Source organism: Staurois parvus, unplaced genomic scaffold, assembly GCF_062004578.1.
Source record: "Staurois parvus isolate SC_StPar_1 unplaced genomic scaffold, SC_StPar_1.0 ptg000704l, whole genome shotgun sequence".
Classification (NCBI taxonomy): Eukaryota; Metazoa; Chordata; class Amphibia; order Anura; family Ranidae; genus Staurois; species Staurois parvus.
In genome coordinates this window covers 1181447-1203522 of record NW_028318500.1, presented here as the reverse complement: position 1 = coordinate 1203522, position 22076 = coordinate 1181447, and the positions used below count along the sequence as shown (strand labels likewise).

At 42.1% G+C, this 22076-nt stretch overlaps 1 protein-coding gene across 1 annotated transcript; it reads right to left on the bottom strand.

Moving 5' to 3' along the window:
- Nucleotides 1-2624: 2624 nt before the first annotated feature.
- On the bottom strand, nt 2625-8510 carry LOC149445891 (homeobox protein goosecoid-2-like). Its single transcript, XM_089653157.1, has 3 exons — nt 8189-8510; nt 6800-7050; nt 2625-2891 (listed from the first exon to the last, which is right to left on the bottom strand). Exons 1-3 carry the CDS (start codon nt 8508-8510, stop codon nt 2790-2792), a joined length of 675 nt encoding a protein of 224 aa, XP_089509283.1. The 3' UTR covers nt 2625-2789.
- Between the last annotated feature and the right edge of the window lie 13566 nt (nt 8511-22076).

Here is a 22076-nt window from a genome sequence, read left to right as displayed (position 1 = left end):
CCATGAGCTTTAGATAATTTTAGTAGGGTTTCTCTGAGAAAAAATATTTCCAGGGTTCCTCTAGGTTAAAATGGTTGAAAAATGCTGGATTAGACTCATGCAGTTCTCATCCACTTTGATCTTAAACTGATGCAATTTGGAGGTAATTGAGTCAATGGCTCCCTTGTGCAGAACAAATAAAAGCTGACAGATATGTGTAATGATACCCTCTGGTTTTGGGTCCCTCTATTTTCATGCACAGCCAGGTAACATGCATTTTCCACTCTTGCATACAAAGTCAGTAAACAGTCCATGAGCTTGGTTTTGTTGTATTATTAGGGGTCAAATAACTTGCATGGGCTCTAGGAGTATATGGGATGCCTAATGGAACTGAAACAACTTGGAGGACAAACTTCATATGTACAAAAAGCAACAAACTTAAATCCTGGACTTTCTACTCCCTCTGGAGTGGCTTCTGCCTCTTAACGGATCAGCACACTACTAGGAGCACTCAGTCCCCTTAAATGAACCTTTTTCAGACCCCAGATGAATGTCATGTAGAATATCCCAGGGCAATGGATTTTGAGACACATAAGAATGCCATCCCAGGGAGAACTAGCTGGGTATGGCACCTGACTGCCCTCTCCCTTTTAGGCCCAGAGGGTGTAGAGGTACTCGTGCTGTCCTGATCTTGTACCTTTAAAGTTGAAGCTGCTTTCACACCTTATGCTGGGCTGGCTTCTTTCTCTGTCAGGCTGTCTTTCTTCAGCAGACTGTGGAACAGTGGAGATCCCTCTTTCAAGCTCCCAGCTTGTAGGAAGACCCCCCCCCCCCCCCCTCTAATAATGGTGCTCCTTTCCAGGCTCCACACCAGCAGCACTTCCTCACTTAATTTTCCACCCGCCTCAACTCCTCTTGCTGGCTAGGTTCTATAATTTTTATGGCTTGATCTCCCACACTGCCAGGCCTCCTGTCTGGGATTGAAGTGAATGCCATAAATATGCAGATCAGCCCCTCCCCACCTACTGGCTTCTAGAAACGTCTCTAAGTCCCTAGAGCCAGGAGAGGTACCAGAGGACTGACCTCTAGAGTCCTCCAGCCCTAACCTTAAGTAACCTTACTGACTCACACCCAGGCTCCTAGCAAGCCTCTAGCTATCCACAAAAAAAACCTCTCTACACTAGAGGGAATTACATATGTAATAGAAACAAGGTTCACAGTCACTCTGCTTAGAGATGGTAAATGCAAACAGAATGCAACTAAAAGCAAGCTGCATTTGCCTATTGACACAGGTCCTAAAAGAGAACTGTATTGAAAGAAATATAGGCTCTTGCCTTTAGTCTTGCAGTATTACAGTCTTAACCTTTGGGCAGACAGTTCCAATTGACTGCAGACTGTTCCCTACTACATTGGATGGCTTGAAACAATGGGAACAATGCAAGGGTCTCAAGATGGTTTCTGGCTTTGCAAGATTTTATATTTTATGTAGACCTCTGGCCAGGGACCCATCAACAGAATGCTGATTGACTGTCATGCATTCACTACATGTTGGTAAAATGAGCTCCTTACCACAAGTCTGATTGGAGTAGGAGGATATATAATGAATTATCTGTCAGGATTGTGGACAGTATGTGCCACCTGGGTTCTTCATATGGTGAGGGTCCCAGGGTTTATGATGGATATTGAGAAAAAAGACAACATTTTTCTTAAAAGGTTCTGTTCTGGGTACTGAAGTCTGGAGGCTTTTAGAGCTTTAGGTCCTGATTTCCTGGGTCCACATCTTACCTGGTAGGCAGACTTCAGTGCTAGCTTGATGAATGCAGAGGGAGGGGGTCGTGTCAGCCTCTTGTCCATGTGCATTCTTTTTGCCAGTGCTTTTCTTGGAAAAGTGCTTGGAGTCAGAGATAAATGTCACCTAGCAATGCAGCACTCTCCTTGCTATGTATTGTATGTACTCTGTCCCTGGGGGTCAGAGAACTGTAAAAAAAATTACTTTATTCCTTAAGTTTTCCTGTGCCATTACAGTATATATCACTATGAAAAACAAAGCTATTAAATTAACAAGTGCATTGTGGGCTGATTAAACCTTTTTTCTTTCTCCAGATTTTGGCACACTCTTTGTGTGCACTTTATACTTTTTTGTTTTATGTTAACAGGCATGATCATCTTCTTCTTCATATCTTCTCCCAGCAGTGGGCAGTCCTCAGTAATATACATCACAATGCTGATGGGATGAGGCCAGCTCTGCTCTCTTCATCAATGTACTGTAAGTACATAGATCCTTGGTAAGGCGCCATAAGGTAATGATAGGGTGCATCAGGGATCCTGCATTCACTGTATGTCCTCAGTCTTCTGCACATGATTCAATCCCAAAAGACTGGTTACTTTTTGCGGCAGAGAAGAGGATTGCAGTGTCAGGTAGTTGAGTATTGCAGCCAGAGCTTTTTTTTTCTTAAATAAACCCCCAGGGGGACTTAAGGAATTATTTTATCATGTAGTATAAAGGGCGTTTATCACTATAATCCTAAAGCAGTTTGCTTGGCAAATAGTCAAGGCACAAGCACACCGATGAAACCACTGTGCGATCTGTAATGTTATTCTTTCCAAAATGGCACTTGCCAATAAAAAAAAACACAGAAAATAGATTCACAAAATCCATCTTTTACATTTAATATTCCATAGAAAACAGAATTGGCATCAAGTAAATGTTTATTATATTTGGTACAATGTACAATGATCTAAATCTTAGAAAATATTTAGCAGTTAAGAGAAAAGGTATTATTTATGCTTCCACATCGTGGCATTGCCTACTAGCAAGAGTCATCCATGTTTTTCTTCCCTTGGAGGACGAGAACAGATGCTGTGACTCTTTTTTGCCTCCTCCACTTTGCTCTGCGGTTTTTAAACCATACCTAAGTTCCAAAAAGAAATGTTATTACTGGTTTATGATCTAGGACTTCTGTCAAGCAAAATACTATCTTTCAAACTAATAAAGCTCAGTCTGTTTTTTAGGCCTCCATATATGCTCAGTTTTCTCTGAAATTGTAATCATTACTATCTAACATACATTAAAAAATGTTGTAAAAATATGAACAGAGCATATCCTTCTTTAGTGTGTACTTGCCTCAATCTGAGGCACCGATTGTGATTTCTGTCTCCTCTCGCTTTCCTCTCTTATCTGCATTATTCACTTCTGACAGTTTATCCCAATGCCACAGAATCTCGGGAGATGGCCCTGCCCCCCTCCAGCACAGAGAAGGTGATTTACAGCTTTAGCTGTGCATGTTCCCCTATGAGATTTTGTAGAAGGGGTGTGTCCTTTCCCTCCACTAAGATCTCAGATTACACTCAGCTCCCTGCTCTAAGCTGCACAGTGTATCATGTCAGATCCCTGTCCCTTGCCTTCTAGAGTTGAGAAATAGCCTTTGATCTTTGTGATTTAGAAGGCTGTATAGAGGAGATGGCTGGAGATAAACAGGTACAACTTATGTAGAAGGATGTTTTTAATATCTGTGTATCACTTGAGGCTGGTCATATCAGTTGGTAAATGTAAGGATGGTTTACAACCACTTTAATCTACATGCATATGTTATTTTAAAAAACACAAAATACTATCTTAGAGTTGTCTAGGGTGAGCTTGGTTGCTAAGCTAGTTATTTCTCAAAGTGTATGTAAAGCCAATTTTTTTTCTTTTTTTGGCTTCAGATAGAATAATGGAATGGTTCAAACCTTGAAATCTGAGAAAATGAGAGTTGCACTCTATTCCATAGTCTATAAAAAATAGGGAGTGTGTTTCTTCGGGTGGAGACAATCTGTGTACAGCTTGTTTATGGACTATGGAATAAAGCACCAAGAGGAGTTTACAATGACTGTGACTCTCATCTCCTAATATTTCTGTAGAGCAGAGATAAGTTGTAGGAAGCCAGCACTGAGATCTTCCAGATCCTGCTTGACCAGATTCCCCCTGCACACATGGGTTCACTTGATCAGCACTGCTACCATTTAGAGAATGCCTTGTATTTCCAATCTCTAATTGGATGAGGTAAAGAGGAATGGCAGATGACGACACAATCCACCCTCTCCCAATCATAGAACACATTGTTTTGATTTAAAAAAATTCAAGGTGTTCTCTGAATGGTGGCAGTGCCAAGAAAGCAACAACCTGTGCTCAGTGTGCACATGGAAGCCACTCATCACAGAACACAGAAGATCACAGATTTCAATGGATGTAGCACGGGCTACTACAATGGTGTACAGCATCCCCAGCATCCTTCCAGATACAAGCATTGGATAATCATTTTGTGCCAAGCTGGACCAATGTTAGTTTGCATTAAAGATCCTGGTGTTCTTCTTTAAAAGGTAAGTAGCACAGTAAGCATTCCTTCCTTTAACAGCATACTAAACCTAAAGCTGATTTCCATGTTTCCTGTCATATAGATAGTTTGGACCAAGCTGGTCCAAACAAACTATTTCCTTCACTAAGTGCTGCATTGGCTGTAAGCACTGTATGTATTGCATGTAGCTTCAGCTACATACAGTACACAGTGCTGGATTCCGGCTGTGAGACAGAGACTTCCCATCTCACATCTGGAACAATGCAGAGTCAGTTGGAGCAGTACTCAGACATTTATAGGTGGCTTTGTATTCTGTGAATAAACACAAAGCTTCCTCTGACTGGCTGACTTGGAGAGTGTGATATCATCAGCCTGCTCTTCTGACTCAGCCAATCAGAGGAAGCTTTTTATTGTTGTCAGCTTCCCAGTAAAACTTCTCCATCACATCCAAAACTTTGTTTTATCAAAGGCATTTTTTTTCTAATTAAAATAATAAACATGTTATACTCACCTTCTCTGTACAGTGGTATTGCAGAGCTGCCCCTTGCTTCCTCTTCTGGGGTCCTCCGTCTGCGCTCTTGGATCCTCCATGCATTTTGGTGGCCACAAATGCTTGTTTTTGTTAGGTGTGTTTGATGTGCCCTTAATAATTAATGGCACCTGCACTTATCTAACAAGGGCAGTTCATTCCCATGCGGTGCGGGAAATGCGCTAGGAAACGTGTTTCCTGCACCGCATATGGTGTGAACGGGTCCTAAATTCATTAAAGGCAAGTAGAATTGTAAGAATTACGTTAAAGTGGATAAAAACTTCAACAATGAACTTGATTGCTCAGTTTTGCTCAAATATACATCAAAGGTGTTTTAAAAAGTGCACAAAATATACCCAGGGATCATATCAAAAATTCAGGGCTTTCCTCAGTCCTCTCCACACTTCTGTGTTATCTCAAGGGGTCTAATAACCCTCTACAGTACTTATCTTTAACTACAGAACAATTTTCACCTATATAGCACAGAAGTGAAAGGGTTATAAAACCACTGGGCAGGACTAGTGCCATTACTTTCAGTCTAGATTTCAGTGATTTCAGTCCAGAAAAAAGGCACTGTGTTGTCAGACCACAACATGAAAATTGGGGGCTGAATGCATTTCTGGCAGATCAACAGTATTCCAATTATCTTTGCAGCAAATATTGAAACTGGGTTACAAGAAAAATTAATAAGCTCATGAGAGTTTGCTATACTTTGGTCAACCCACACTCATCTTAACTTTTATTAAATGGCAATATTTTAGTTATTTGTGGATCTTGATGGGATGGGTCAGTCCTTGACTTCTTATACTGTACTTTCTAGATATTCCAACAACAGAATTTCTCTTCTATAATTCATAACTCTCTTTTTGTCTAACTGGGAATTTAGGATGTTCCCACCCACCTTAAAAGTATTACTAAACCTATTATCCTGCATTCACTATATCTGGTCTCCCACGGTACATGGAAATGCAATTATTTTAACTAAATACCTTTTCTCATCAACAATATATAGAAGTGTTGTGACTTCTATCAGTATCCAGCTGAGCTCTAGTTAAAGCTTGTAGGAGGAGTTGTCATTCTTCTCTGACTGTTCTATGATGCTGCATGACCCCTGACCCTCTGTCTGGACAGTACTGATTGGTCCTGTGCTGAACACATGCAAAAAAAAACTTACTAGCAGTACACACCAAACTGAGCATGTGCAGAGTGACGCCTAGGGTTCTGTTCTATAAGCAGATGGATTGGGGACAGTAGAAGAAGGGGAGTATCAGAGAAGATAAAATCAAACAGCCTTTTTACACAATGCAGAGGATTAACCCCTCAGGTTCCACAATGAGTATAACAAGCATGCTTTACTGCATACACAGACTATTCTTACTGTTGTGGCTTTACTAACACTTTAAGTCTCCCAGCCTCTCATTTTGCATTCTCCATAATATAAAGTAAATAAAACATCACATGGTTAGAGTTAGAACTTATCAAAATGGACATACCCCTGACTCCTCTTGCTTGTTCTCTTGACTTCCTATTTGTCATCCCTCCTGCATTGTCCCCAGACTCCTATCCCAATTGCTTGACTGAGCCCCCATTCTGTCCTCCTGCCTTCCCGTTCTTCTGCTGGTGACCTTTTTCTGTATGGATTCCATTTCAATACTTCATTCTTGGCAGAAGTTCCTATGCAGCCTTGGGATCACTTACAGATCCCAGACACCAGGTACTACGACAGCTTTTGATGATGTGTTATCTATACTTTGTGATGTTTCATTGTAATGTTTTGCTTCATAAGTATAAAAATTGCCAAATAAAGAGTGCATAATAGCAACACATAGCTATGGACATGTCTGAACTCAAGCACAGAGATCCCACCAATGTCCCTAAAGATATTTTAAACTGTCTTGCGTGTTTTTGTTCTGTTAAAAATGATGTTGAAAATTATAAATATTTTCCTTTATCTTACCTCTACTCGCTCTTCTCTTAGTTGGATTCGTCCTGCCAGCTGTTCCCGAGCAATCACATCTGGGTACTGGTTATGGTGAAAGGTTTCCTCCAGAGCCTGCAATTGCTCTTCTGTAAATATAGTACGATGACGACGAGTCCGGCGCTGGTTGAGTGGAAATGCATTTATCCCTTGAGCAGTCTTCTGGACAAGTGTTGCCCCATCTTCAGAGATGGTGTGCAGCACTTGGAGGGGCCAGTGGAATTGTGTGGCTGAAATAAAATGGTCAAAAGAACAGTTGAGTGAGGAAAATATACTGATGTTCCAATAAACAGCTGACTAAATAATCCAGTAGCGTTAATAATTTAAGATAGTCAGGCAACTAGCATTTTCAGAAGAAGGTCAGCAATAACTGAACAATAGGTTTAATAATTTGTCATGACCTGGACTTGGAACCAGACAAAGACCTGGAACAAGTATGGAGATCAGGTGTCTGACCTTATTTTGATTTCTTTCGCTGCATGCTTCTTCCTGGTCTGACCCGGAAAGTAATGAAATTAGAGATAGTCCAGCATTTAGCACTTTTACAAGGAGGTCAGTGATAACTGACCAATAACTTCAAAAATACCTAGATGTGGAACAAAATCAAGACCTGGAGTATATATGGAGATCAAGTATCTGACACCAATTTAATATCTGTTTCTGTATGCTTCCTCCTTGTCTAACTCAGAAAGTAATGAAACTAGAGATAGTCAGGCAACTAGCTTTTTCTGAAGAAGGTCAGCAATAGCTTACCAAAAGCTTTAGCAATTTGAGTTCATACCTGGACCTGGAATAAGACAAAGACCTGGAACAAGTAAGGAGATCATTTGACTTCTGTTGCTGCATGCTTCTTCCTGGTCTGATTCAGAAACTAATGAAACTAGAGATAGTCAAGCAATTAGAATTTTTAGAAGGAGGTCAGCAATAGCTGACCAATAACTTCAATAAACTGAGACAAGGCCTAGGCATGGAAGAAAACCAAAACTTGGAACAAGTATGGAGATCAGTAGTCTGACTTTATTTTGACTTCTGTTGTTGCATATTTCTTCCTGGTCTGACTGAAAGTAATGAAACTGGAGATTGACAGGCAACTAACATTTTCAGAAGGTCAGCAGTAATTGACCAAAAGCTTTTATAATTTGAGTCAAGACCATGATCCTGGAACAAATATGGCGATTAGGTGACTCGCTTTATTTTTACTTCTGCAACTGCATGCTCACTGGTCCAACTCAGAAAATAATAAAACCATAGAAATGCAGACAACTAGCATTTTCAGAAGAAGGTTAGCAATTGCAGCCTTTGCATTTCTTTCAATAAGAGGTTTACTATAAATTGTATTCTGCTGGTGTAATAGAATGTAATACTTACCAAGCCATGAAGGATCCTGAACAGATTGGTGATGGGAATGTACACAACAACAACAGCTGCATACAGCCACAGGTTGATCGTCTTGAGAAGTAGTCACTGGGCTTTGCCTGTTCTGTGCCCACACTGATCTCTGCTGACAACTGTCAATCTTTTGTTTTATTTCAGGTGTAGGAAGAGATAGGATGCTTTCAATAGAGAAGGGTTGTTGACTCTTGTTTTTAGCATTTTGCTTGATTGGTGCCATGGTGGGAGTTTGTTTCTGCATTGCTTCTTGTCCTCCGTTTGTCAGTGCTATGATTCCTGCTCTTATAAAACACCTCATCTTGCGGACTCACAGAGAGACCCCTGTTACCTTTAATACTTTTAGCTTAAAGTGTCTCTTTTCATTGCTTGATTTTTCTGTAATTTTAAATACCTTTATTTCATTCTGCTAAAGCTGCCACTTTATAACTCAAACTATTTTATGTGAGAAAAAAAAGCTCCTGTAATCCCCGGACAGAAATGCTAAACCCCAGTGAATACGATAACTGGCCCTCTAATCTCAGGAGGTTTTGTTCACTGTGAGTTGTGCATCTGAGATCTCCTTAATCCAAGCAGAGCTTGGGAAAAAAAAATAAAAATCTGCTTTTTACATCTGGGGAGCTAGGCAGATTGTGCGATGGGCATTGTGTGTTGGGAAAGGGTCTGATATCAAAACTGCTTCTACACAACAGAGAGGGATTACACAGAACAATTATCCCATCTCAGCTCTGCTCTAAAATACCTGTACGATCAGACAGAGCTGTCATATTAAGCTCAAATATAGAGCTGGACTATGTTTAGCCCTTGCAGGGAATGGCACCAAGGAATCACTGTTGGAGTTTTAGCTGCATTAAAAAAAAAACAACTCAGATAAACACTTTAATTTACTTATACACTCCTGTCTCCTGTGCAGTGCTTAATGAGACTGGTGGTAATGCAGATGAATAAGATGCTGTATCTGTAACTAGCCTAATATCAATGAATATCTTCCTATCTTATTTTTCTCTCTTTAAGCAGGTCACTATTTATATATAAGATAGTGTTTCATGATTATCTGCTCATAGCACATGATGATTTATAGCCCTGTGAAGCTACTCACATGATGATTGTCATCCTTGACCGGGTGCTTTTTGCAGTGCCTTAGAGGTCAATGGGTTGAGCCACAGTACACAGTGGGAAAGACGTGCAACCAGCACACCTGGAGGTGTGTTTGATGGAAAGATTCTTCTGGCAGTTTTGTTCTGAAACAGAGTGAACATTCAAGGAACAGGTTGTTACATGGGAGGTCATATCTTCACAAACATCACGTTGCACATTAACATGCACTGCATTGAGTGGACTGCCAACATGCCCTAGCACAGGGGTTTCAAACTGGTGGCCCTCCAGCTGTTGCAAAACTACAAGTCCCATCATGCCTCTGTATTTGGCAGTCATACTTGTAACTGTCAAGCTTGCAATGCCTCATGGGACTTGTAGTTTGGCAACAGCTGAAGGGCCACCAGTTTGACACCCGTGCTCTAGCACATATGAAATAGCACCTAGCCCTGTGTGTTGCAGCAGGTGGGTTGCTTCGGCACAGTGCGTAGGTTGCTTTGGTGCAAAGGAGTGCTATTTATAAAGAATCAGTTTATAAATGCTCCATAATCCTATCATGCTCAGCATCTTCTATTACCTGTCCATGATCAGATCCCATTGCCTACTCTCGTTTATTCTTTTATTCTTGATTATAAATTATGCTTCTTCATTTTTCTTGCCCTAGATCGGTGCACAGCTTACCTCCTGCCACTCTGCCTTCTCTGCCCCTCCCAATGTTCCATGGTTAACTGTCACTCATTTGTCCCTTCCACCCACTGACATAATCAGCTTCCACTATTTGGTGTGCTTCTATTCGTTACTAATTGGCTCCAATGCACATACATGCAGTAATCCAGAAATATGACTCTCAGTGCATCACAAAGGCATACATCTGAAAACATGTGTCATGGGTCAGGTACATTGAATTGGTGCTTTGGCTTCCCATAGAAAAATTAATAGTCACAGGTGCTACAGCGTTTGCTGACGCAATAAGTAACACACATCAACATGAAAACTCCTGCTTATTAAAAAGGTTTTTATAACTAATTGCTTCACTATTGATCACCAGACACGATCCAACTGGCATCCAATGTATTTTGCTAAAGTAGGAACTGGATCTAGACCCTAAGGTATGGATACATCTGCAATCAGCAACTGATCAGCAAATATTTTGTATCACAGATTGCCACAAACATGGTCTGGTTCCCCCAAATATTCACCCACTTAACAGGGATGGAGAGAGAAGCCAGGCACCTCCAGCACTGACTTATCTCAGCAAGAACAATAGGAATTGGCTGAAATTATATAAAACAGGAAATTACTTAGAACAGTGTGTGGAATGTGCATAGTGCTTTCTGTTGGTGCCTATAGACACAAGAATCATCACTTGATTCAATCAAAATTGATTGGTTCGGGTAATTTCTATCTTAAGTCACTTTGTACCATCGCTGCTAGACATGTGCACACCGGAAATTTTTGTTTTGTTTTGTTTCATCATATTCGTTATGTTGAACTGATTTGTTTTTGGAATTCCTTTCGTAGCTTTGGCATTTGTTTTGTATATTCGTTGGTCCAAGTGGATTTGAAAAATGTTGCAGTTTTTCTGGAAGATTGCTATATATTCAATAAATTATTGAGTCAGACGGATTCCAATCAGAAGGATTCAGTATGTGTTCGGATGCTAGTCCAACCTACCAAAAGAAATGGCATGAGCTGGTTGGACAATATCAACTGGCCTCATGTGCATCCAAATTAACAAATGGAATCAAATTTGGATTATCTAAATCCAAATTATCTAATTAATTAAAACATTTAAGTTATTTCTCCATGGGCCCTAACTAGCATTGCATCATGTGACATCATCCGAATGAAGCAAATGCATCTGTTCATTTTGGTGTAACTTTTTTCGGATTAATTGACATTCGTTACTATACATTCGAATCTCAGAAAATTAAATCGAATCGTAATGAAACGAAATGCATATGTCTAATTGCTGCTTGCATTCTGAACATCCACAGCCTCTGCATAGAAAGATATTTGAAACGGAATAGAAATCTCAACACACTCTATCTACAAAATAGTTTATTGAGCACATATAGGAATAAGAAAATTGATGTGGGAAAGGTGTCAAGAAATTATTATGAAGATGGAGAGTTCTCTACTACCTGTATAGAAAAAAATAAATGGAAAGACTGCCAATCTGAATTGTACACGTTAAATGAGACTCACAAGTCCTCTCAAGTAAGGAGGACTTACCTGTGACCAATAGCACTCCTATCCAGTAACTTTACAGAATGGATTTCACTAGCAGTTTGTACAAGAAGGAGCACAAAACAAGTCACCCTTGTAGCACAGTGTATAATATGATTAATTAATTGCATAATACCTGTAGTTTCCCAATTAGAGGACTAAAACTATTTCTTCTTGGGAGTGCCATAGGTAAAAATAGCAAATCTCTGCATGAGTTAATCACACACAGCAAATGGTAGGTGAGCAAAGATCACACTTACTTACAGATTTCAGCTCAAGGAAATAGAACAAATGTCTCTTCCTTTGTATAAGGAATTAAGGGATTTAGAAACAGATCTATCAAAGGGATTTGAGTTATCTCAGGGTAATAAAAGCCAGAGAGAGGGGGCAGGATTAGGTTAGGAGCTGTTTACTTTGATAAGATCATTGTAATATTCCAGCAAAACAGGAATGATGTGAAGCAGTGTAATGTGTCAGAAACACTTTTGAGAATCCGAGGATAAGAAATGTGTTCTTGCTTTTTATGAACAGCGATTGAGTTTAGTATTTGATTATTATGTTTGAGCACAAACATCGTTCTACAGATACTGTACATACAATCTCAGCGCAATTCATTCAAAGAATGACATGTTTTTCATTTAGTCTATCTTGCAAACATTCTACATCAACATGCACTGCTAACCAATTGCTTCCAATGTGAATAAAAATATATAATACCTCGTTCTTTATAAATAGCCATAACTATGAAGGCAGCGTTACGGTCAGCTAAGCTGCATCCAGGTGACCCCTGGCAGCCATCGTGGGTCAGCAGAGCCTTTATAAGTTCCTGCATCAGGGTTTTAGCGTGCATTTTGTGAAGGCCTAGAGCACCTGCCTGTCATGTCAGGCAAAGTGATAGCGTCAGGGAAAGGTTCCAGATGAGTAGGGACAGGCTAGGGACTTGCAATCCTTCATGGTAGCCTCCCCTTTGGTACCAGACTAGCCAGGCCACATTCCACCCTCTGAAGACAGATGCTGTCGGTCTATCTTTACCTTCTGCCTCTCTGCAAAGAACTGAACTGTGAGCAGGGGCGGACTGACCATTTGGAAACTCGGGCACTGCTCGAGGGCCCGGGGTCAGTAGGGGGCCCCATGAGCTGCCCCTGGTACCTTTTTTCATAGGCTTTTTTGAGTTTGGGCAAGGACACAGGGGCCGCATGAGTTGTCAGTCTGCCCCTGACTGAGTGTTACTCTAAGCTGTGCTCTCCCACTGGGTTGGTTGTAGTTGGTATTCTCTGCAATATTAGTTCTGAGTTTACCTACACCCAGACTCTGTGTTTTTACTGCCACTGCACCATGCTGCAGCTCCCCAATAGACATTAATTTTATCCAAGCTAATTTATGTAGCCACCCTGTCATCACAGGCATATTCAAAGTTTAGCCCTCCTGGGCAGTAGTTTGCGAATGCCAGTTTGTAGTTTTTCTCACTTGGTCTCTCCCCTAGGTTTTGCACTCAGTACCATAGTTATAGGGGTGGTGACAACCTTGTGCTATTGAGCATTTATGTCTCTTCTAGTCACCAGTAGGAGGTTCATGTCAGTGGTGCATTCTGGGGGAGGCTATATGTTGGTGAAGTGGCCTGGTGACTGCAGCCTGGGGAGGTGCATGCAATGATTTGTTCTGTGTACACCTGAGACCTGTGTGGGGCCTAACACAGAATTCCTCGATCTGCAATGCCAGGTCGAGTATGGTACAGCATTCAAGGTGGCAGAACCAAAAGAATGGAAATCTTACTGGAGGGGGATCGGTGCTTGCCCTCAGAGGAACCTGGCACACCCTTGGACAGAGAAAAATGTCTGGAGCACTGTTGCTAAAGGAGACATATAGTCTTACCATCATTCCCTGTGAGTCAGAGCAATAAAACTTGAAAAGACTAAAGTGAATGACACCTATCATTGTCATGACTATCTCCACTGTGGCCATGGATCTAAACTGGAGTAATGTCTGCTCTCTCCTTGTGCTTTAGCCAAGTTATCATCTACCCGGCCAGGAGAGGCGCTACATTTACAAAAAATGATTGCTGTTATCTCTTATCTAGCTGAGCAGTTCTAAATCCAGTAAACTTCAGGGCACGATTGCAGTTTTATTGTCTTCTCTGGAAAGAAGGGTTTTCAGGGATCGTCTAAAAGTGGACAGAGTAGGATACAGTCAGACAGATTGGGATAGGGAGTTTCATAGGATGGGATAGGCTCAGGAGAAGTCCAGGAGGCGAGCATGGGAGGAGGTGACAAAAGGAGCCAGGGAGCAGGAGGTCTTGGGAAGAACAAAGAGAACAATTAGGTTGGTAATTTGAGACTAGTTTAGTAATGTACCTGGGGGCGAGTTGTGGATGGCTTTGTAAGTTGTTGTTGTTAGTATTTTGAATTTAATTAGTTGGGTGAGTAGAAGCCAGTGGAGGGAATGGCAGAGAAGGGTAGCAGACTCTAAACAGTTGCTAAGGTGGATGAGTCTGGCAGCTGCATGATGGATTGAAGAGGTGATAGCCTATGTAAAGGTAAGTCAATATGGAAGGAGTTACAGTAGCCGAGGAGAGAGTTGACCAGGAGGTGAATTAGAAGTTTTTTGGTGTCATTGGTTAGAAAGGGAAGTATTTTGGAGATGTTACGTAGGTTGATGCAGCAAGTTTTGGACAAAAATTGGATGAGGGCCTGAAAGGATAGTTCAGAGTCCAGAATTACACCTAGCACCTTGGCACACGGGATGGGTTGATAGTTGTGCCTGTAAGTAGGTTGCAATTTTACTAACTAGGCTGCCCTTGACAATAGAGATAGAATTAACCTTAATTCCCCCGTTTTCCTCTTGGTGGGATTTTTTGGTTCCAACCCATCCTTGGAGTATATAAGGGTCAGTGGTACGATTTGAAGAGGAGAGGAGTCAATCTCTTGTTCCGCTTCTGCCTGACACCTTGCTGCCGTGATGTAGGAACCTGGGGATTCATCCAGCTGCTTGACACTGCCGATAACCATGGACTTTATCATTGATGGACCACGCCTTTGAAAGTATGCACACAAGCTAGAGATAGGTTCTAGAGACATAGGGAAGAATTGTTCTCATGCATTTGGACTTTCTTAAGTAAAGAGTTAAACTTTGTTTCATGCCTGGTCTGACATTATTAAAGGTGTGCAGTGCAAGTAACTGGCACATCTTACGCCTGGTTTACAGTTTTGGGTCACTAGACATATTGGGGTATGAATACACTACATTAAGAGTCATCCTGATGTGAAGTCTGTCAAGTGGTTACCAAGGATAACATATGCTAAACGTCAGTTAAGCAGCCTGTCGTTAGCGTGTACCTGTTACAGGTGGGGTGACCTCTAGCAGTGAGGGAGATGTTTCTGGCGCTCCTTCTGTCAGCGGTCTGTCTCCCTAGCAATGGAAGCGGATTTGCACTGCAAAGGCAGACATTGACGAAGACGGGGCATAGTAAAGGTACCCCATGCGTAAAGTAGAGTAATCCTGTTACAAGATCCTAGCGTAGCCCAGAAGAACCCACTCCAGGGGAGGCATCACGTGACCCAATCTAGACACCCAAAGATTAGGGGAGCATGGAGAGAGTGTCACCCACCTGCCCTACATGCCATCGATCATCTTGACATAGAAGTCAGCAGAAGGAGCATATGGGGGAGGAAATATTATGAACTCGGTTTTGGATAGATTGTGTTTGAGTAAATGATGTGACAATCAGACTGATAGGTCTGTTAGTAAATTAGTGATGCATGTGGAAACTGATGGAGTGAGCTGAGGGGTTGATAGTTCTGGGTGTCATCAGCGTAGAAATGGTATTGAAAGCCATGGGAGGCTATCATCTGACCCAGGGAGGAAGTGTAGATTGAGAATAATAGAGGTCCAGGAACAAAACCTTGGGGGACCCTGTTAAAGAAAGGAAGGGGAGTGGAGGAAATAAAATTGTAAGTGTCGCTGAAGGAGCGGTGGGATAGGAAGGTTGAGAACCAGTGAAGAGAACAGTCACAAAGACCAATGGAGTGGAGTTTTTTGGGGTGGTCCACGGTGTTAAAGGCAGCAGAGAGGTCCATAAGTAGGAGTATAAAATAGTGTTTATTGGTTTTAGCCATTAGTAGATTGTTTGTGAGTTTTAGGAGAGCGGTTTCTGTGGAGTGTGGAGTGTTGAGGGCGAAATCCAGACTGAAGGGGATCAAAAAGGTTGTTCTCAGTTAGATGGTCTCTCAGTTGGTTGTAGACCAGACAGTCAAAGTTTGGTCAAGGAAGCCAGTCTATGGATTGTCCAGGCTTGCCCTGGAGGAAGGAACATCTCTCCACACCTGTGATAAAGTGTATTTCATGAGTCGCAAAAGTAGGTCTTTTGCCACTTCTAACTGGAAGAATCTTTTGACCAATAAAATGTAATTTCCCATTACTTGGTTACAAGCATACCAACTAGTAGGGAGCAGGGATGAGAAGTAAACTGTCACTCCCACCAGATTAGCACTTAAAGCGAGTTCCACTCACCCTGTCAAAAAATAAAAGTCAGCAGCTACAAAAACTGTAGCTGCTGACTTTTAAAAAAACAGCCACTTACCTGTCCCTCGGTCCAGCAGTGTGTCCCCCACAGCCAGTTTCACCGGCCGTACTGTATTCCAGGAGGCCGGCATCTTCAGTGTGGGTACCTGGCTGTGACAGTTTGCAGCTTCACAGCCGGGTACCCACTGCGCATGCATGAGTAGCACTGTGAATGGTCCTGTTGTCTCTGGGACCTGTCACGTGTCCCAAAAGACTACAGGGAGGGAGGACACCTTCCGTTTCCGATCGCCTAGGCGATTGGATTGGAAGTGGGAGCGAATACCTGTCAAAGACGGGTACCCATTCCCCCCCCTGCCCCACAAACGTGCCAATCGTTAATGGGGAGCAGGGGAGCAGTTCTTAAAGCAGAACTTCCCCGTTTGGGTGGAGCTCCGCTTTATTGAGCCATAACCAGAGCATCCCCTGTCCAACAGCTACACATACGTAACAAAGGGGCTTGTGACACCAATGAGCTATTACAGTCACATGGAACCCCATGGAAGTTCTGACCAAATTTCATGATACTTACCGCCATCTAGTGGTCAAATGGGCTATTTTAAACCATTAAAAAAATTTTAACAAACACAGAAAATAGCCTAATAACATTTGTTTTATGCCCCATTTGCACAAAACGAATGTTCTTTCACTGGGAAAATTGCTATGCAAATTCTTTATAAGTCAAAATGATATACAAAATCTACTTGCGCTCTTATGTGAAAAAGCTAAATAAATAAATAGATAAAGCTGCTAACATCTGATCCAATACCTGAAGATCTAATAAGATGTAAAAAGCCAAAAAGTGATGTAGCGCTAAAAGAGAATCATATTAGACCCATAAACAATCTGACATAATGATACAATCATTACCATGTACAAAGGATAAAATGGTGCGTGATGGGACTAGATCAATAAAATAGCAAAAATATAACACATGTGAGACCCCTACACACAGTGCACATATCATAAAAAAGTCCAGTGATCCGTACAAATTCCCTCCACTCTTGCAGAATCAGTGGACTGTATGTGGACCCGCACACCACAAAGTGCAATCCAAAACCAGCTGGAATGGCCTCTCACCTCCTACCTGCGACCCTGCAGGGCCACAGAGCTTAATAAATCACCGCTGAGTCAGGATAGACTTCCTCTCGGGTGGGTAGCTTCAACGATAATCCCCAGTGTACTGATTCCACCTCTCCTGTAATATCCTCAGAGGTCAAATGAGCGGGCTGGATCCCAGCTCACATCCCAATTGGATAAAGGAAGCAGAAGACATCCTCCATAGTGTAAAATCGCTTTAATTATATTAAAAATCCAATACTTGTTCACACTCACATTAGCCAGATGAAATGACAGCTAGTACCCATACCATGGGTGTAAGCGTGTGGCTGAAGGGTGTTCCAAGATGGCGCCGCGCCGGAAGTGCGTCACCACGTGTTGCCGTCGACGCGTTGCGTCACGTGACCTCGTGCTGATGAAATCACAAGGTCACGTGACGCAACGCGTCGACGGCAACACGTGGTGACGCACTTCCGGCGCGGCGCCATCTTGGAACACCCTTCAGCCACACGCTTACACCCATGGTATGGGTACTAGCTGTCATTTCATCTGGCTAATGTGAGTGTGAACAAGTATTGGATTTTTAATATAATTAAAGCGATTTTACACTATGGAGGATGTCTTCTGCTTCCTTTATCCAATTGGGATGTGAGCTGGGATCCACCCCGCTCATTTGACCTCTGAGGATATTACAGGAGAGGTGGAATCAGTACACTGGGGATTATCGTTGAAGCTACCCACCCGAGAGGAAGTCTATCCTGACTCAGCGGTGATTTATTAAGCTCTGTGGCCCTGCAGGGTCGCAGGTAGGAGGTGAGAGGCCATTCCAGCTGGTTTTGGATTGCACTTTGTGGTGTGCGGGTCCACATACAGTCCACTGATTCTGCAAGAGTGGAGGGAATTTGTACGGATCACTGGACTTTTTTATGATATGTGCACTGTGTGTAGGGGTCTCACATGTGTTATATTTTTGCTATTTTATTGATCTAGTCCCATCACGCACCATTTTATACTTTGTACATGGTAATGATTGTAACATTATGTCAGATTGTTTATGGGTCTAATATGATTCTCTTTTAGCGCTACATCACTTTTTGGCTTTTTACATCTTTATAAATCAACTCCTGCATGTTTGGAAAAAGATTTCCTTCTGTTCAGTGCCCTTTGCAGTGGGAAAAAAAGTTATAAATGAATCTGAAAATGATGTGATGTTTGATGTAAAAAGTATCGTGTAAGCAGATTGATGATATAGGTTTGGTAGGGGTGACAAAGTGTGTAGTTTCCCTTAGCATCAGTGTCAGGTGAAACTGAGGTGTCCCTAGGAATCTCTGATGGGCTGAGTGTCAGACCTAAAGGATTCTCAGGACAACTTTGGTACCAGGGGCGGACTGACCATTTGGAAACTCGGGCACTGCCCGAGGGCCGGGGGCAGTACAGGGCCCCATGAGATGCCCCTGGTACCTTTTTCATAGGTTTTCTTGAGTTTGGGCAAGGGCACAGGGGCCCCATGATCCCCTATTGCCCAGGGGCCCCATGAGTTGTCAGCCCGCCCCTGTTTGGTACCACTGTGGTGGGAGAGAATATTCTCTCAAAGGTAGAAATTATACATGTGTTAAATGAAGAGCCACAGGCTCACAATATGCAAATTGATTTAATGCAGTCCACTATGACTAAAAATCTGGTGTACCAAACTGACAATGTTCCTGGTGGGGGTGTGAAGCAGCTCACTGTCGCTGATGCAGAGAGCATGATAGTGGATATGATACAAAGCAATGCATCAAGTCAAGTGTTGACTGCAATCGATGGGTAAAACAAACTTCCACTCTGAGGAGGTCCTTTTAAGCCCTTGCTCACACACGGCTGCTTCATCCTAATATGACATCCATGTGGGTGCAAGTGCGTCTGCAGACAGCATGAGTTGCATGAGTGCAGTCACTGTGTTATAACTGACATCAATGGGGCTGCCTGCACAGGGATGCATGGAACACCTATGCATCTCAGTGTGGGTAAACATGGCCTGGCATAGGCATACAGTATAGTTCACCTTGTGTGAGCGAGGCCTTAGAAACACATCCTCTACAACTCTAACAAATGAATAGAAACATAGAAAAGTGATGGCAGAAAAAGACTGAGTGGTCCATCAAGTCTGCCTGGTTTTTTTTGTTAACTTTTTGGTCTGAGTATAGATCTATGCTTGTCTCAAGCATGTTTGAAGCCATTTACTGTTGACTGGCTCGCTACCTCTGCTGGAAGTCTATTCAAGCATCAACTACTCTTTCAGTAAAATATTACTTTCTGAGATTAGTTTTAAACTTTAATGTAGTTAGTTTAAGGTCATGTCCCCATGTTGTTGATTTTGGTTTCATGTTGCAAGTACTGCCCTCCTGCACCTTATTCACCCCCTGGATGTATTTAAAGGTTTAACTCATGTCTCCCCTTTCCCTTCTTTCCTCCAGACTGCACACGTTAAGTTCCTGAAGGCGCTCTTGATTTGTTTTATCCCCCAGACCTTTCACCATTTTTGTTACCCATCTGTAGACTCGATCTATCTTATAAATATCATTTTGTAAGTGAGGTCCCCAGAACTGGACACTATATTCTAAATGAGGTCTAACTAAAGATCTATATAGAGAAATCAGGACCTACTTCCCCCTGCTGGTGACCTCTCTAGTGATACATCCTAGAATTCTATTCACTTTCCCCTCTGCCTTGCCACATTGTTTGCTCCGAAATAATCTGGATCTGAAATAAGTGCCCGCAAATCCTTTTCCTCTGTAGTGTTGGCAAGCAATGTACCCCTAATGTTGTACTCTCTCAACGGATTCTTTTTCACTAGGTGCATTGTTTTACATTTAGAAACATTGAACTGCAGTTTCCACTTTTTTTTACCAATCTTCCAGCAATGCAAAATCATGTTACAAACATCTCCATGGATATCAACCTTATTACACAACTTTGTGTCATCAGCAAAAAGACATACCTTACCCAGCAAACCTTTAGTTATATCACTTATATATAGATAAAATAGAACAGGACCTAGTGTAGAGCCTTGTAGTACACCACTAGTGACTGGTCTCTTTTCCAAGTGAAGCCCATTTACAACCACACTCTGGTATCTATCCTTTAGCCAGCTGCATATCCATTGAACCACCCAAGGACTAAGTCCTGACTTGTACAACCTTTGTATTAGATCATTATGTGGAACTGTATTAAATGCCTTGCTGAAATGAAGATACACTATTGCCAAAAGTATTGGTTTACCTGTAAAGTTTGGTGGAGGGGGGATTATGGTGTGGGGTTGTTCTTCAGGGTTTTGGACTTGGCCTCCTAGTTCCAGTGAAGGGAACTCTTAAGGCATCAGCATAGCAAGACATTTTGGACAATTTCATGCATTTTGCCAAGTATAAAGTTTGGTGGAGGGGGGATTATGGTGTGGGGTTGTTTTTCAGGGTTTTGGGCTTGGCCCCTTAGTTCCAGTGAAGGGAACTCTTAAGGCGTCAGCATACCAAGACATTTTGGATGATTTCATGCTCCCAACTTTGTGGGAACAGTTTGGGGATGGCCCCTTCCTGTTCCAACATGACTGTGCACCAGTGCACAAAGCAAGGTTCATAAAGACATGGATGAGCGAGTTTGGGGTGGAAGAACTTGACTGGCCTGCAAAGAGACCTGACCTCAACCTGATAAAACACCTTTGGGATGAATTAGAGCGGAGACTGCAAGCCAGGCCTTCTTGCCCGACCTCACAAATGTGCTTTTGGAAGAATGGTCAAACATTCCCATAGACACACTCCTAAACCTTGTGGACAGCCTTCCCAGAAGAGTTGAAGCTGTTATAGCTGCAAAGGGTGGGGCAACTCAATATTAAACTCTACAGACTAAGACTAGTAAGCCATTAAAAGTTCATGTGCATGTAAAGGCAAGCGTCCCAATTCTTTTGACAATTGAGTGTATATATATATATATATATACACATACTCCATCAGCCTATCCCCACAGTTATTATTGCCAGCAACAATAGATTCCCTTGGCAGCAACAACAGATCTCTCAGCAGCCAGCATCAATAGACTCTCCAGCAGCCAGCAACAACAGACCAGCACCAATTGACCCCTCTGCAACAACAGATTCCCCACCAGCAACAATAGACCTCCCAGCAATTAAAGATCACCACACGAAAATAGATACATACCAGTGACAATAGATTCCCGAGCAGCCAGTATCAATAGACCAACAGACCTTCTAGCACGCCCCAGCACCCCCCTTGCCATTACATGCATTCAGTGCTGGAACTGCATTCCCCCACGTTCCTGCTGCCAAAAAAACACACACACATATATATATATATATATATATATATATATATCTCCCTTGTCTCCTCCTCCCATGCTCATCTCCAGGACTTTTCCAGAGCTTCCCCCATCCTCTGGAACTCTCTACCCCAATTTATCAGACTATCACCTACTCTGCTCACTTTTAGGTGATCTCTGAAAACCTATCTCTTCAGGGAAGCCTATCCTGTCCTCAGCTAATAATGGAATCTTCTACTCTTCCAACCTGTCCATCCCCCACAGTTATTACCTTTTGTACCACTAGCCCCTCCCTCCTAGATTGTAAGCTCCAAGGAGCAGGGCCCTCCTATCCCTCTTGTATTGAACTGTATTGTTGCTGCATTGTCTCCCTTTATATTGTAAAGCGCTGAGCAAACTGTTGGTGCTATATAAATCCTGTATAATAATAATATACGTGTATACTGTATATATATATATATATATATATATATATATATACTTTTTTGAGAGTTCTAATAGTTTTCTAGAAATAAAATGATGTTTTTTGCATGTAGACGAGAAATGTCAGAATTGTCCTGGACTGGCAGTGGTTAAAGCCAGTCTCTTACTACCAGGCAATTAAAAAAAAAAGGAATCTTTC

Coding starts and splice junctions, on each gene's coding strand:
- LOC149445891 (XM_089653157.1), bottom strand. CDS start 8,510: ATGAGGTGTTTTATAAGAGCAGGAATCATAGCACTGACAAACGGAGGA. Junction 7,051..8,188: donor TCAGGATCCTTCATGGCTTG/GTAAGTATTACA, acceptor ATTTTATTTCAG/CCACACAATTCCACTGGCCC. Junction 2,892..6,799: donor TAAGAGAAGAGCGAGTAGAG/GTAAGATAAAGG, acceptor TTTGGAACTTAG/GTATGGTTTAAAAACCGCAG.